We start from the raw sequence: 16,975 nt of genomic DNA, 5'->3' as shown, positions 1-16,975 counted from the left end.
GCAATCAAGAAGCATCACCTGTGGAGACTTCGAAACACATCTCAATCATGAGGCAGCAGAAAATATCGCGGTCTCAATAAGGGGTATAGTCACTTTTAGTCTTGGAATCACCTCAAAGTTTTACAAAAAATAAAAATCTCTAACGCAACACGTTTTTGAGGGGCACTTATTTTCGACGTTATTTCAACGAATATTTAGAAATGTATCGAATACAATTCTGATCCAAATACATAGGCAGAAAATATTTGTTACAAGAACCTTTATTAATCGTTAAAAGAGTCATTCGAAAAAATTCACAGATTTAATGACGTGTCACCTTAACGCGAAATTGTTCTTAATTAAAATCTCATCACCTCAACACTGCATTCCACTAATATTTATCGAATTTGAACAGCTGATGGATATCGAACTACAATAAATATTTTTAAATTCGCATTGTCAATTTTGGTAAGTCGTTTCCGAAGATTAATAATTATATATTTTTTTCATCACTATTTTATCCTTATCAATACAGTATAGGGATACAATCAATCTGTTATTTTGTTCTAGTCTAATTGTATGTTCTAAACTAAATCAGTCTTATAATGCGTATAACTTTATATGATCTTGTCAGAAATGGTCTCAGTGAATAGTTTATCCTCTCCTCAGCGTTAATACAATTAGTTATTTCACACACCAGAAAAGTTCAAGGGCAAATGCTTTGCTAACATTCTTTGTATAAATTTATAAACTTATGAAATCTGTCGTTGTTTGAAATCACAAAATCAAATGTCACAAGTTCCCTCATTGTATAAACCTAACCGGTTATAAAATATTAATATATTATTGCATTGAGGTTTCTTACAGAAGAATATGAAATTTCTATGAATAAATACACAGGTAATTAATCCTCGATAACAGGAAATCGAGATTTCGAGATTTCGAAGAAAAATAAAGAGTTGAAACGAAATCAATTATAGTCGCAAAGATAAAAAATCGGATGTTTGGCCTAGCAATTGTATTTATAGAATTTTATTTTACTAATTCCTAGATCTGCTTTGCTCTTTTGTAAATCAGGTGAAACTAGACCGAAGTTAGACTCCGGGCATTCACACGCTTGTATCAGCGGTGACATCCGAATCTTTCGAGTCCTTCTCGTCAGGAAACTCGGGTAATTTCATTGGCTGCGGCTCTTTCGGAGTGTCTCTATCATCTTTCGAACCTTCCTTTGAATTTGCCGGTTTCTCTTCGTTCAATACAGGCGTTTCGGCGTCCCTGTCCGACTTTGACGGTTTGGCGGGTGTCACGCGCTTTTCTGACTCTGCCTCCGGGTTCTTCTTGCTCGGCTCCTCTTGAGGAGAACATTTCGCGCACGGCACGACCTCCACCTTGATGGTGTGAACCGTAGACTCGGGAATTGACGAGACTTCGGGAGGTGTGAACGCCCTCGAAGGCGCAGGAGTCACTGGAGCAGAATGAGCAGTTGGTCCTGAAGAAGGCCCGGTTCCTGGACGCGTAGGAACTGGGTAATAGACGTAAGGCTGAGCATTTTGAGGAGCTGCGAGATTCACAATATTCGTATATCAGTTGGAATGTTACCGGACAGCGGTGCCTAGTGATAATTGATTCTGATGAAAAAGCACGTTAATGAAGCTCGATCTACGTACTTTTGAATAAAGCAAATCCCAGTTGAACTTTATAATTGGTTGTCGGAGTGTAATTTACAAAAATTCATTCACTTTACTAGTCACCTACTTCTACGATATACCCCCTTAAAGTGGAAGCCATATTATTCAGAAATGTGGAAATTGTTAAAGCGAGACAGAGAGAGGGAGAGAAAGAGAGAGAGAGCTTGAATGAATGGACGAATGAATGAAATATGGTTAGTCACAGTACTGGTCCAAAGGTGTATGAGCAACTTGATCGCAATTTTCGATAATAGTAAGGGAGGGAGAGAGAGCGAGAGTTACTGTGATGGAATCAGACGAGCTGTAAAATTTTCCAACGACGTCCGATCCCAGAGTGATTAGTTTGACGGATGCTCTGTTAGTTTCACTTTGGTTAATGCCCTCGGAAGCCGATAATGATTTGCTACGCGCGCGATGGCGGTTGGTTAATTTTCTTGGCTGTCACAAGGAATATGGTCGCTTAGCGTCTCACCAGAATTTTTCACTTGCAACTGCTTGATGAGTTCCTCTAGCGATTTTATTATGGCCTCGAGCTTCTTATCGGTATCCGAAGGCTTCGCGACTTCTTCTTCATCGTACACGGAGGGAAACCAGTACCTTTTCCTCCTCATGGGAGAGCCGGATAGTTTTCTATAAAGTGCAGCATCGGGACTTGCGATGTAATCTAGCTTCTCTGTTTGTACGTCTCTGCTTTCTCTGGCTTCTGTGATTATACATATACACACTTATTTCAACGAATGGAAATGCCGACTATTTTTACACCTTTTGAAATAACCGACGTACTGCAATCGTTATCATTGCATTATACTAGCAGACATTCTTATAAACATGCTACACGTTGTAAAATGCAAAAATATTTTCATATTTCAGAATCGTGAAAGGGGTTGCCGTTTTTAAAACGTGCATACCACACATTTAGAATTTATGCATATTCGCGGACTGCCAGGCTCCGTTAACACCGGAGGTCAATCAAACTACACCTGTTCAAGCTGGACAGCCAGGTCTCGGGGAAATAACCATAAAGATTCGAAAAGCTGGACGCTTCATTGCATATTAATATTATACGCCTTCTTTGTATTTGTGCTATGTAAATTTCTTCTCGGATGATTGAATGCGACTGATAAGTTACAGGCCCGAGAAATTTACATATTTTATTTCATTTTTCGCAGACTTTACTCATGACTAAAGACTGCCTAGAAGTTTCGATGGAACGGATCGTGGAGAATGAAAAACTGTGTATTTACAGATTCACTGATGACCCTGTTTGAGTTGAGTGTAGTGAAAAAGAAATCTTCCATCGTCATATTTAACAAGACTTGGAGACATAATTTATTTTACTGTCAAATCAATCAATAATTTACCAATTCAAATTTTTTTCACCATAAATAAGACAATATTTCGGGATACCTTCAATGATAGAAATTCTCGATTCAGATGGCTTATCTTTATTCGATTTTGTTGCAAGACTTGTAACATTTGATCGTATAGCTGTTATTTTTTCACTTGAAATACATTTTTCGTACATGATGACATATAAGGAGATAATATAAAACATACATTCAAACCAATCATTTTCTCAGAACACGAACAATACACCGTATTACCTGAGTCATAATTTCCGTGCGATGGAAATGCGAGAGAAATGAATCATTGAAAACATAATCTATATTTTACTCACTTTGTAAAGATTATTCTTATGCCGTTGTTGCCCAACTCAATAATCTGTCACGTCACGATTGACATTCATACATTCTCATTTGTAACAACACGCCCGTCCTCGACTTACCATTTTTCCCTAGCTGATGTCTCTTTGTATACCAATAATGAAAGTTTATTCAGATAATTCAAATTTATCAGTTACACGCTATACCACCTGACAAATATCACTGTCATTCGTGTTATGTGATTATCCTGGACTTGAATTCACGATTTTCCAGTCGACGAATGATTCTGTTCACTGAATATTTATATTTTAGTTCGATATTGCCAGAATTTTTTCAAGATCAATAACTGAGTGCAATAAGTAAAAAATATTCAATTGATGAAGTTTATGTTCGCAATAAAAAGATCATTTGTAAAATTGTTGTTGTCGACTGTCTGAATAAAATGATATCAGGCAATGATATCCTCGAGAATTTCCCTCGGAAATTGCGAACGTACTTTATCTAAAAAAGTATATAACTTGAATAGGAATCTAATAGCAATGACTACAGCTGCAGTGAATACAGACTTGATCCATATAACTGAGCAGTGTCTTATAATTTTTTTTTCTCCAACAGCTTTATCTTGTTACAATAACGGTTTTTCGGTAATTATCATTATATAATTGTAATGAAATGGTTTTTTCGGTAAAATTATGTACTTGACAATCTGACGAAGCGTGAGAAACTAAATACGCGCAGAATAACTATGTCGAAAAAAAATCTTAGACAAGGTGTGACATTTATACCTTTAACCTCAGCGTAACTGACGACGACGATTGCCGCGAGAAAGAAAATGATTTTAAAATTCATTTTACCCTCAGGAGCACCTGATTTTTTTAGACTGACCAAACCACACTAAGGGACCGTCGTTTAAGGATCCGGTTTATATACCTTTCGAGTCCCACAGGTATTTAAGTTGACCATTAAGATAGCGAGGGTCTATCTCAAACTATCTCTACGAGATTAAGTCTAGTGCCGTTAGGCGTTGCCTATATTTTTGTTAGCAGCCCTGAGAGGTCTCCTTGCGTCCAGAAGCCAGCCCTACCTGAGGATAAAAAGAAGATAAATAACAGGCTAGACCCGGATCCAAGCTCATAATAGAATATCTGGATTCCTTAGCTGGTAAATCGTCGGGGTTGGTGACCCTCCGACATGTAACATCCATCCGATCCTATAATAATATTATCTTCTTTCATGCATAAACTTTCGAACCCTCAAATCTTCGAGAATGTTCAAGTCGTCTGTCATCTCTTGAGTAAACGTTTCCTTTTTTTTTCATGTGGAATGGAGAGAGAGACCTTTTGTCGTTTGTTTATTGAAATATATCAATAATTTCATAACAGAGTTACAGCCAATCGTTATGAAACTGTTTTAGATTGGAGGCAATTTTTTTGTCTTGATTTTGACGAATCTTGGCTTAAAAGTTAGTTTTTGCCCAACTAAAAACATGTAACTTTTTCCCATTCAAATAGCATGTGGAATAACATATTCATTCCAGAATTTCCGCGGAATTTTTAACAATAATCCTGTAGTCCTATCTGACATATGGACTGTATTCATTTTAATATAAATAACGAGGTTTTTGTTTTCGTAGACCTTGGAAGGCCGGATTTAGTCCACCACTTTGAACAAGAGTTCCAAAAAGTCTTGATTCATCTAATATAATACTTATTTTCTGGCTGTTCTTACGTAACACAAGCTTGTATGGTTTTCGAAATTGATTCAATTATTTGCACTATTATATCCATACAAGACCCTATTCACGATTATCTTGCAAAAATCTCGTCAAGAAACTGGACTAAGCATATTGTTCTATACGTTATTTGAATGTGAAAAAGGCACGTGCTGTGAGATACCTATTTAACTTGAATTTGGATTTGTATTGGAAATTTATTGCCTCAAATTGAAAAAAAATTGAAATTGAAATTGAAAGTATTTTACAAAGACTAGGCGTCTACCGCTAAACTTCACCCTTGAGTACTGATGGAACATGTTTTTGACAATCGGGGGAATGGTTCGACCATCACACTGCTGGAAACTGGAACTCGGAACCACTGGATGGCCTGAAAGAAATTGTCGATGTAATTCCAAAAGTCAGGGGTTTCGGTAGTGTTTAAAATTCATGTGCAAATAGCCCATTGCAGATTATCGTGACGGGATTTAACGAGGCGTGATTTGTTACAGCTGGACTGGCTGACCCCGTAGAAGAAAAGTTGTAGGTGAGAAGGATTTAAGACCGTCAGCGGTGAGGTTCTCGAGAATTAAACATGGAGTATAATCTTCGGTCGGAAGGTAAGCGAGTTTTGTCTGACATTCTCCTCGGGAATTTCCGAGCTTGCGTCACGCGGATGATCAGTCGAAGACAATACAATCCATCCGATAATATCGTATTACGGCCATTCGCAGCTGCTTACGTGGCTTGTTTTTACCTTTTTTATTATACGCCACTTCGCAGGCAGAGACTCTCCGTTATATGTGGACAAAAATTTGCCACAAGTAATTGTTTACGGTAATTACAGTTGGTAATCTTACATTATTTAATTATTGAAGCATTAAATATGGCTGCTTGATTAGCTACATTTTTTCAGACAGTTAACTTATTGTTGCACGATAATCAAATTAGCATAACGGTTGTAGAAGAAAATAAGTACAGTACGAGTGACCATGATCAAAAAGAATAGTAGCCCATGACTACATTTTTTGCCTATGGTGAAAAATAAAAACGATTAAAAACTGTACAGTAACCGCAACTTGAAATTGTTTTTTCTTATGGCGTAATATTGTTGGGTCTGTGACGTTTTCATTACTCGGGCTAACGACCTGCGCCAATATTTTCTGGAAGCTGTAACATCAATGGAGGATCATTCATCTTTTAGAAAGTTTTGGATTCCAGAGGCCCCGACGTAATGCGTTTCTCAAATCTCATTCAATCTTCGAAATGTGACCCGCATCGGCTTATTCACGATGTAATATGTGTGAATGTCGAAGTTTTTCTCGTGGGATTATCACGTGTTTTAGAACTTGTTTTTTCGCATCGCATTGGTGTCAATTATCTTGCATTATGCGTATAATGAATGGTAAATTTAACGGTGATTCGCAAAATTTCAACACAGTCAAACTGTCAAAAGACTGTCAGATTGGGGCATGTAATGTCGAGTGCTAGTTATATTCCACTTATATGCGACACAACATATTAATAACTAGTCTAACTACTAATTATCGTGATTTGAAAGGCGTAGAGATAGCAAGTTTTTTTTTTTTTTATCGAGATTACCGATAACTGCTGCCGTTTTGGGTCTCTGGCACAACTTCTGATGTCATTCAGCACTTGTTTGGTATTTCATATTTTTCATGCATTTTCAGCGCAGATGTATAATATCCAATTTTAAACATTATACCATTGATGTTGTGTTCAGTTGGGATTATATCTGAATCTTTGTGCGTAGATCAAAATATTATGTGTACGATATTATTCATGTTCGCATAAAAGTATTTAAATTCTTATTTAATTTTATCATCCGTGATTCGATAATTTCAAGAATCTAAATGACGCTATGGAAATTTCAAATCACAGCATCATCACTACTCAACTATTGCATGCTTACGTATATCAGATTAAAGTAGATATTTGTAAAAATATTTTGGGGCGTGAAAACATGGTTGGAACTCACTTGTTTTTTCCAACAAAGTTATAAGGATGGAAAAATAAACAAGTCAAAGTTCAACCCACAGGCGAGGAAAAAAACGGCAATCTCCTTCTTTATTGCATCCAATTATCACGTTTGCTGCTAGATCATGGTATACAAATCGATTACCTGTGCCGTGAATTGATCGGGCATTGCAAGTATTTCAGTGTAGCTGCAAATTATAAAATCAAACAATAATTTGCGAGGATTGTTGTGGTTTCTTTGCCTCCAGGTATTTAACAGTGAATCGGGAATTACATCTTATTAAATCTCGGTCTGTCAGTGAGAAGCATGCGCAGCTAATTTCCCACCAATCAACCAGGATGTTGGTTGAACCCGATGCGCAAGGATGCTGCTTACAATAAAAAAGGCCAAGGCCAGTATCCATCCAGATGAAGTAAGCCGTGTACCATTCAAATTTTCGTTTTACACAACGACAAAGAAACACCGGATATCTATGCGTATCACAACGCGATCACGATTTCGAAGAGTTAAATACTCGTTTTACGAGTCACTGTAGAACTTAATCATCCGGCGCCGTTAAGGCTGACATTACACGTGAGCATGTGGATGTATGATAATACAAAGTTCGCATACCGCATACTCTGGGACTTCTTCCATCGAGAGGGATCGACGTTTTAATCATGTTCATCGGTTTCCACGAAATTGTGCAAATCTTTCACAAACCGAGATCTAGCAGTTCACAGAAAACGGCCTTGGCCATGATCTTGGATCGATTGCCACGGCACGTGACAGCCATGCGTCGTTGTTGACACCAACTATTGCCGGCTTTAAATAGTTTCTATCTCTGCGGGTCGTCGACTATGATCATCGGTCTCTGTTCCCGATGACCCTGACACGTAGACTTGCCCTTCGGGAGGAGAAATTGAAAAATGGGAACCACGATGTTCCGCTTCGTATTTTTTTTTCTTCGCATTAATAATTTTACGGATGATTCAGACAGCGATTGTGAACGTCGGATTCAATTTGTTACACGTTTGATCGGCGAGCAAGAAATTATTATTATTTTACGTATACCGTAGGCACAATATAGGATCGCAAGTTAGCATGTACCAGATCCATAAATTCACAGATCACGGTCAATGCAAAGAGAATCATGCCCCGCGAGGCCAAGAACTGACCCCTGAAACTTCGATATGCTCACGATTATTCCAGCCTGTTTTGCATAGACTTATTGCGATGTGGAAAATTAACAAAAGTATTTGTGTCTAATTGTCGGATTTACGCCGCAGCTGCAGTCTCGAGTCGCAATACTTAGTGACGCAGGGGTCGGGATGAAAATAAACGATGGGTATAACGATTAATTTAACGATGTACGGGGTGTACACTCTGGTCACGAATATGTCGAAAAAGAAACATAACAAAATTTGATAGGACGCGCCTGAAGGAAATTAAAGTAAATGTGATTAACAAAGTATCTGTTATTCGGGTCATTATTTTTTAACCATTGAATTTCCAAGGTGTAAACAGCTTGTTATTAACGTCCGGAAAAATTAACGCCGGTAAATTTAATTACAAATAAAATGAGCTAAAATATAATCGATGAAAAATAGTAGAGTAACGTAATTTCTATGATATAGTTGAAACAATGAGGTGGTTACACTTTAAAATTTACTGATTGAAAACTTTTAATTCTATCCAATGAATTTCTTTAGTTGGCTGTAACTAGATTGACTCAAGTGGCACTGTCTACACCCTTGTTCCATAATGTTTTTCTTCCAATACATTTTTCAAACAGACTGTACATCCCATACATATATATATATATATCCTTAAACGTGAATAATCGAAGTTGAGGTGAAATTGAGCCAGTGCGCAAAATAATTTTTGCAAATCGGTATATGAAAACCGGTTTTGAATCCGTTTCTTACTTTCATGATTTTCCATGCAAGCTAAGGACATAGTTTACAAGTTGCATGTACAGTTGCTCTTCGAGAAGAGCTAGAAGAGCTTCTTTTTCTAGCAAACAACATCAGAATTTAATCAATTCCGCTCACCCGCGAATGTATCTCAAAAAAAAATATAGTCGCAAAAGTAATTGTCTACATTAATTAAGGCGCATTGATCTTTGGAAGTTAACTTGATCGCATTTTAATTGCAACGCTTTGGATTTTTCAAATACGAAGAATCATGAACGAGGCGAGTACAGACGTTCTATCGCGATTACTGATTAATGAGAAAACTGAGAAACAAAAATTGTTACATCATTCCGTCGAATTATACAGCCGAAATATCAATGCTGTTTCTCTCAACACAGAAACTCGACATGGAAATTCGATGCTCGGATAAAAAGTTTCGTACTATTTCGGGATTTGAACGAATTTCAGGAGTTTCATTGAAACGGAATACATTATGTAATAGATATAAGTTTCTGACAACTTTTAACCATGTATTTCAACCCTCTGATTTAGGTACATATTATTCATACAAAATATTCGTTCACAATATTTTGAGCTCGACAAAAGCTGACAGCACAATGCTCGGAACCATAATAGCCCTTCACGTTAGATTAAGTGAATTATCTGATAAGGATTTTCACAGCAAAGATCAATATATGAAATATTGTTCTGCGATAAGATGTGGGAGGAAATCAGCATAATCTCGATGCAATATTTCCGTATTAACTAGTTTGAAAATTCTGAAATACGAGATGATGCTGCTGCAAAAACCATATCAGTGCGACAATCTCGGGCAGTGTGCTTCACCTGGACTCTTCGAATCGTGCAATTGAGAGCTCCGGCAAAGTGTTGTTGCTTGTTACGTCGATCGAACGTCTGCAGAACTGAAGCGCAGACAGAGGTTACCGGTGCTATATAAGTTGATGGGCGGCCAGTCCCCGCAGTCATTCGCATTAGCGTCCAGAGTGTAACAAGACCAGACCGGTTAACATTCGTATTGAAGTAGCATAATATCGTAAAAGTTGGATAAGGAACCCGGCAAAGTTTCACTCTTTTCTCAGCTCGACGAGTTTTCATTAAAGAAATGGGTGTCAAGTGGATTTGCGCCCTTTTTCTCCTCCTGGCGATAGCAAATATTGCCGTCGAGGCGACCCCTTCGAAACCCGAAACAATAAGTGAGTCGATGTCTTTCGATACCTTACCTAGTTCTTTTCAAAGTCTTCTTAATTTGCTCCGTCGGAATTCGGTGATACCAAATTTGTTTTTCACTCGCAATCGTGTAGACGCTGAGGTAACGACTCGGCGTCGGCTGTCCAACCGAGGAATTCACTTATCTCATATTTTAACGAGTATAAAAGAGACAGCACGTCAGTAAAACCCGGAACCACCGATAATTATGGTTTTCCGATAACTTCGGCTTCCGTTTTCATCTATGCTTTTGGGTACTACACTGATTGGAGAATTTTTTTCCCGAGTCTTGTTGCGATAGTTTTTGCGGAATCGCTGATCCAATCAGTCGGTCGTCAGGTTGGACATAAACATGTAACGGAAGTGAGACGAGCCGGCGACGAAGAAATCCCACACATTTAGATGCCACTTTTTCGACGTAAAAATGCACGATGCGTCTCGTTGTGCAATCTCGTGTTTTACCAACATGGATACGCTACCTTGAACCCGATAACATCGCGTTAACCCGTCGATGCGCGATACAGATATTTTTAGAACAAGTTTGCGATGCACCTTAACCCACGAACGCTTTATCTTTCAATTCGTGAATTTTATTTTGTTCCTTTCATTTTCGCAAGAAATTTAATACTCAGTTGTCATTGTTAGATTGAACATTTTACACATAACAAGACGCTATGAGATCACCATGCAATTCCACCACAAACACCCAATATATTGTTAATGCATGTACCTATTTATTTCCCACAGAGTAAACCTAAGTAATGGGCATGTATTGACCAACAAATCGCTGTGCGTAGATATATCGAATAAACTTGCGAAATACGTGGTTCGTTTATTGACCAGTTAGTGTTTGCATTGAATGGGTGATATATGGCAATGAAGATATATATATATCAATAAATACATTACGATTATCCCTGAAACATATATTGGTTTCATATTTTATATATACTTACTAGTTTTTCTTTGATGCCACGTATCGCTTTTACGGTTTGATAGTGCAGCAGGTTTACTGCGCCAGCATGCATGGGTCGTCACGATCTTCTCAATTCTAATCTAATCGTTCTTGAGTCGATGGAAAGTCATAATACCGCTAATTGCTTACAGTGACACACATTCGTACTCGTAGAAAACATGAAATCGCAGTTTTATCGAAATTAACCTGAATTCGTGGAAAACTATTAGTTAGTGTTCGTGAAAGTGTCACGCATATGAATAAATTCGAAAACAATATATCGCCTGTCTAATGGTGTGAGGTTGTAAGCGCCATCTTACGACGTTTTGCTGTTGAAAAAGACACAAGGGCGTGTATTTTTTTCTTGAAAGTATCTACGCTTAAAACATGAAAATATGGTGAGAAACGTTGAAGTTTAATACCAGTAAACCTAAGAGAAAAAGGTCGTACGTACTTGTTGATACAACCTTTTACTACTGACTCAGCTGTAAAAACCTTTATCAACTATATCCATAAGATCGCATCTACCGAGAATAATTGTTTCCACTTTTGTTGACCTCAAGTATAAATTTATCAACTAAAAGCAAAAGGTCGTATATGCTAGTGGATGCGACTTTTTGCTCCTGATTAGAAATGAAAAAAAATATCTACTACACTAATTGTATAAGGGCATAACCACCCAAAGTTATTATTGTTATCCTTATAATTTCGATAATTAACGATTTGAATAATTTTCGTTTATAAGATCGACATCCTCACCATAAAAAACTTTGTTAGCTTCAATTTTTTATGTATTGCAGTAGTCTTTAAGGCGTTTTTCACCAACGCCTTTTGATTGGGGAAAGAAAAAATTTGCGGTTACGATCATTTAGATTTATCGGCGATAATTTTTTTCTAAGATTCTTGAATTATCGCAGATTTCGATTAATCTATGCGTTCCAATAGCTTTTAGAGCAGTAGAAAAAAAAATAAAATGGTGGCTACCTTTGTTTTCATGTATACTTGTTAATGGAAAAAGGTTGCATCTGCCTAACATACGACCGTTTGCCTTTATATTTTCAAAATCTTGATTTCAATACAATTATCCGTTTCGATCATGTTCAGAGCAAACATTACAGAATAAAAAATAAAACTCTACCCCCTTTTGCTACCAAATTGTATTTTTGGTCACTACGACCTTATGCCATTAGACACGCGCTGTAGGTATCATGTTGCAGTGACGATGAGAGCTAAGAGTTCGTGAAGTGCCCACAATTAGTATACATAGATATTAAATTAATTGTAAAAAAAAGTTGCGACATATATTGAGTTTATATTATAAACTCTCCAGCTTAGCCAGAGTGATGTGTAGACCCTGAAACAGCAAAGATCTCGAAAAAAGAGCTCGTTACACGAGAGATCTATGATCTAATCACCGTTTTGCTGTATAATTTTTCATCTACTTGTAACATGGCGCGAACAAAAATTTTCTAAAGCCTCTTTCTCCGCTGTCGGTGAATAAGGAAAAGCAAAACACGTACATAAACATGTTTACTGTCACATGATAAATTTAAAAATATCAACAGCGTGCCATTTCGCGAATGGTTTATTCAGCTGCGTTATATTGTGGAAAACCGTTATTGACACGCATATCTGTATCCATAAGTTAGATGACGTTCACGCGAGACGTGCGATATAACCTTGATACAGGTTACCATAAGAGACTGTCTCGCGTGTAAACAAAATTCAGTTGAGTAAATGCGTATCTTTGTGATCGAGTGAAATTTTCATTATGTTGTAAATTTTTTCTTTTGCCAGTTCGAGAACGGCGAAGCCTCAACGAGTTCGACTCGGCAGCCGCTTCGATGGTCAGGAAAAAACGGGCATTCGCTTACAGCAGTAGTTCTACAAGCAATTCAGGTAATCAAAGTCATAAGAAGTTGATAGATTGCAGTTTCTCAGGAGCAGTTTGGATGGTCGGCGAAATAATATCTCCGATTTGAGATTACGGAGATAACTTTCTGGGAAGCTTTTCCCATTTTTTGGATCAATTGAATATTGAACAATGGCAAGATAGAAGATCGACACGTTGACTAACAATAAGTTGAGTTGGTCTGTTTTTCAATTCATTCTCGCTATTTACGGGAAATTATTCAAAGAGTTGCTGATAAAGTTTTAATCCGTCATCTTTATTTTAACGCTTTTACGCATGTGCTTTTATTCATAGTCGTTTCGATTTTTTAGTACGTTATGCTTCGACGCAAATGTTTTGCAATACATCGTGACACCGAGCACTTTTCCCCCGGGTAACGGATGAGCCGGTCTATCAACCTTCGACCAGCCTTTTACGGTGAAAATATCAAACTGACTTCAATTTGGATATGTTGCAAACACTGCGACATGACAATTGTTCAATTTTTGTTTCTTCAAGTCCTTATCCTTTATGAAAAACATATGGATCAATTTCATCACATTTTCGAATTCTTGGTGTTCCTTACGTGAAAAAGTCGAGATGAATCCTAAGGAACTGCCAAAAAATACGAGATCAGATTTTTTTAACATAAAAACACGAGGTCATATTTTTTGTCTTTGACACTAAGTGCTGAACATTCGATGACCAAGGTTTAACGACAAAGACGCGACATAACTAATCAATGCTTTTCTCGTAAACGATAATAATTGAATGCCTAAAAATTGAATGATTCCCGTATCTTAGTTTACACTTTAACATATCCAAATGGCTGCCAGTCCAAATTTTGACCCTTAGGGCCGGCCGAAAGTTGATGGATCAGCTCAAATGTAGTTTTACACTCGCCTGCAGTATCATCAATGAACTTTTTCGTCTAGGATGCTGTCGAATTTCATGAGCACTGCTCAATTTCCGTAATTTCTACAGGAACCGGTCAGGGAACAACCCAAACCGTAACCAGCGGAGACGGTGCAGCGGTTGTATCTACCAGCACTTCCGGTAACCCTTCAGGAGGATCCTTCGCTTACTCGACAACAACTGATCCCGATAATCCAGGACAGGTTATATACACGTACACAGATTCGACTGGGAAAAAAATTACCGGTCGCGCTCCAGCTGAAAACTTTCAAACCAACGTTGGTGCTTTTCCAATTTATCAGTCTTTATTTTCTACTCTTGCGTACGGCTTTAACTTGCAAGCTTTCGTTCAGGACTATATCAAAAGCATTCAAGCTCAACAGGCGACTATTCAAGCTCAGATCCAGAGTTCCTTGCCGACGTAAGTTGAAACAAATTTTACTCTCAAATTTATTGCATGTGTATTATAGGAATTACGCTTGCATGTTGCTAATGATAAATGTACGCTGCACTCAAATAAACGTTCCCTTCAATTATGCTTAAGAATTTTACTTTATGTTCCTCCATTATCGTTTCGTGAATACTACGGTGACGGTGGCCTCTGTAATTAGACGGCCATTGTCCCGTGAACAAGTATACATTTTTTGAACGACTTGTTTATACACTTACAGACACCACACGCATTTCTAGCTTGCATGAAACCAGCTATACATTATTGTAACTACACAACGGCTTATATTCTTACATTTTGACAACTATATGTGGTTTATTGGTGTTTCTATCTACTCCACAGACTGGGCGACTCGACCATTGTTTATTTATTTCACACATAAGATACAGTCATTTGCTTCTCAACTAATGAGCATCGTGACTGTTACCTTCGCTTTGTGCATGCGAGTAGATGTCAGCTTTACGAGCAGTTTGGTTAAAACGGTTATAAGATATTTCCTGATTAATCATACGTCGGTAGGGCGAAAGCAGACCCTGTTTCATCGCACGCTTTGAAGCAGATACGACGTGAACGACGTGCTTTGGAAGTTTTCGTTATGTGTTTATTTTTCATCGACGCATTACAGACGTGACTGTATGACCAATACGCTTTCAACGAGGTTCAGCGCCTCTAAATATCACTTGACCTAATCGCAGCTTCGTAAGATTGATAAAATATCAGGAAGAATTTCTCGTTGTTGAAACAAATAAATATCGAATGAAATAAGTACAAAAGAGGCTAAACCCATTTGGGGCAACCTTTCATCCCGCCATTTTCTCGAGGAGCTTTTCACTCTCCTGTAAAAACTTCTCTCGGTGGTGGTTCTTCGGTACTTTTTTTTCTCTATTACGCTCCCGTTCGAAGCCGGGATAAGCGTAACGGATACTCTTGGATCCGCGAACAGGCATTAATGACGGCCCTTTCCGAGCGGGTCCAGCCCTGGCCAAGGGTCTACCTGTACGCTTGAGTATCCAGGCCCAAGTTGACTATGGAAGAATCTAGAGGAGGTGCAGGTCATACAAGGCGGCAGCATGGTGCGCCCAATTATCAACGGGTTCAGAATAATCAGAGGTTACGGTGTCCTTGTGACAGGGTCAATGGACTAGCATAATAAAGTGAAATTAATCCCGAATACACATTGACGAAAGTACTCCCCTTATTTTCAACAAAGCGTTTTTTCTGTTACACTATTAACAGGTTCTACGGTATGAATAATTTCGGGGGATATGGAGGAGTACCAAATTTCTTCCCAAACAATTTTCCCTTCGCTAATAATGATGTCGTCCGCAATGGCATGAGCCACGGTCCCAATGCCAACAGTGATTATGCCGCTTCCTCGGCCAGTGTCGGCTCAGATGGATCCTCACAATATGGTGTGATAGGCTCGGTGAGATTTTAATCATGGCATATTATATTCTCACAAAGGTGCAATCGGACAGTCGTGCTTAGACATTTCCGCGAATCAATACGTCCCATTCCTTACTTTTCTGTAAGAGAAAAGTGGCCGATCAACTTTCTGTGTCGAGTGAAGTTGAAGCACGAAATTTTCAACTGCTTAACAGGACTCCGGTGAAACGACCTACTATGAAACGGCACCTGCTACATCGGGAGGTAACTACCGTTCAACCTCCTCAAGCTCGTCGTCATCCTCGGGAGTCGGTCCTGATGGTAAGAGATACAGTCACAAATCAACGGAGACCGTGGTAAACGATAACGGAAAAGTAACGCGCAAGAAGCTGGAAGAATGATTTGGAAAGAGCACATTACACGTCGAGCCTAATATTATACGACAGTTTAACGTAGTACATATCATGAGTATCGAATAATTAGATACGCCTAATGGTCAATTGTTACAAAATGTGATATTCAATGTTGGTAAATTTTTATACCCGTGCATATTGGCCAGGATATCAATGATATGAGAATAATGTTACTTATACCCTAGTGAAATTTCACTCAAGTTATCTCGACTGACTTGAATTTTATCTGGCAAGTTAGGAAATTCTGTTCTCACAGTTCTTTCGAAACACCGATAGGTGTCCGCATAAGAAGAAAAATGTCACCGGGGTATATTGATGAAATTTTTATTATTTTTAATATCGTTACTTACGTATGATTATTTATTTCGATCACTCTTGATCCGTAATCTAAATCTATTCTCGGCAATTATACCCACGTCGTGAAATCGCGTTCACTGTTGCATGGGTTAAGTTTTCACCCATACTTTTCAATCTCATGCAACGCGATACAACGAGCGAAATAGAGTGACGTTAAATTATTAGCAAGTAAAGCAGATATAATAATTACTTAAGAAGGTAGAATTAATTCGTATCAATTGTTGCGCGTATGCGTATAGCTCAATTTACTGGAAACAATTGTTGCAGCGAGCTTTTCGTGTGTAATAAATATATATAGACTAAAAAATAAAAATACATGGAAAAAGAATCGTATATAAAATTTTCGTGCGCTTGTCATTGTCCAACTTGGAAACACGATACTGCCGACGGTTTTTGTTTCGCGGCATTGTATGCACAATGGATATTATAACAGGCGTATACGGA

General features: G+C 38.1%; 2 protein-coding genes across 3 annotated transcripts; one reads left to right on the top strand and one right to left on the bottom strand.

The window, feature by feature from the left end:
* Positions 1 to 266: 266 nt before the first annotated feature.
* Positions 267 to 4,202, bottom strand: LOC124304063 (uncharacterized). The gene is made up of 3 exons (XM_046762010.1): positions 4,117 to 4,202; positions 2,140 to 2,370; positions 267 to 1,537 (listed from the first exon to the last, which is right to left on the bottom strand). Exons 1-3 carry the CDS (start codon positions 4,178 to 4,180, stop codon positions 1,089 to 1,091), a joined length of 744 nt encoding a protein of 247 aa, XP_046617966.1. The 5' UTR covers positions 4,181 to 4,202; the 3' UTR covers positions 267 to 1,088.
* A 5,709-nt stretch (positions 4,203 to 9,911) lies between these two features.
* LOC124304062 (uncharacterized) lies at positions 9,912 to 16,859 on the top strand. Of its 2 annotated transcripts, XM_046762008.1 has the most exons (6): positions 9,912 to 10,150; positions 12,916 to 13,017; positions 13,994 to 14,202; positions 14,278 to 14,345; positions 15,612 to 15,801; positions 15,977 to 16,859. In XM_046762008.1, exons 1-6 carry the CDS (start codon positions 10,060 to 10,062, stop codon positions 16,160 to 16,162), a joined length of 846 nt encoding a protein of 281 aa, XP_046617964.1. In that variant the 5' UTR covers positions 9,912 to 10,059; the 3' UTR covers positions 16,163 to 16,859. The 2 variants fall into 2 exon arrangements, with proteins under 2 accessions (XP_046617964.1, XP_046617963.1); XM_046762007.1 differs by having other exon boundaries at positions 13,994 to 14,345.
* Positions 16,860 to 16,975: the final 116 nt, after the last annotated feature.

This window comes from Neodiprion virginianus, chromosome 4 (genome assembly GCF_021901495.1).
Source record: "Neodiprion virginianus isolate iyNeoVirg1 chromosome 4, iyNeoVirg1.1, whole genome shotgun sequence".
NCBI lineage: Eukaryota > Metazoa > Arthropoda > Insecta > Hymenoptera > Diprionidae > Neodiprion > Neodiprion virginianus.
The sequence above is the reverse complement of the archived record's forward strand: the minus strand, read 5'-3'. Positions and strand labels throughout refer to the sequence as shown.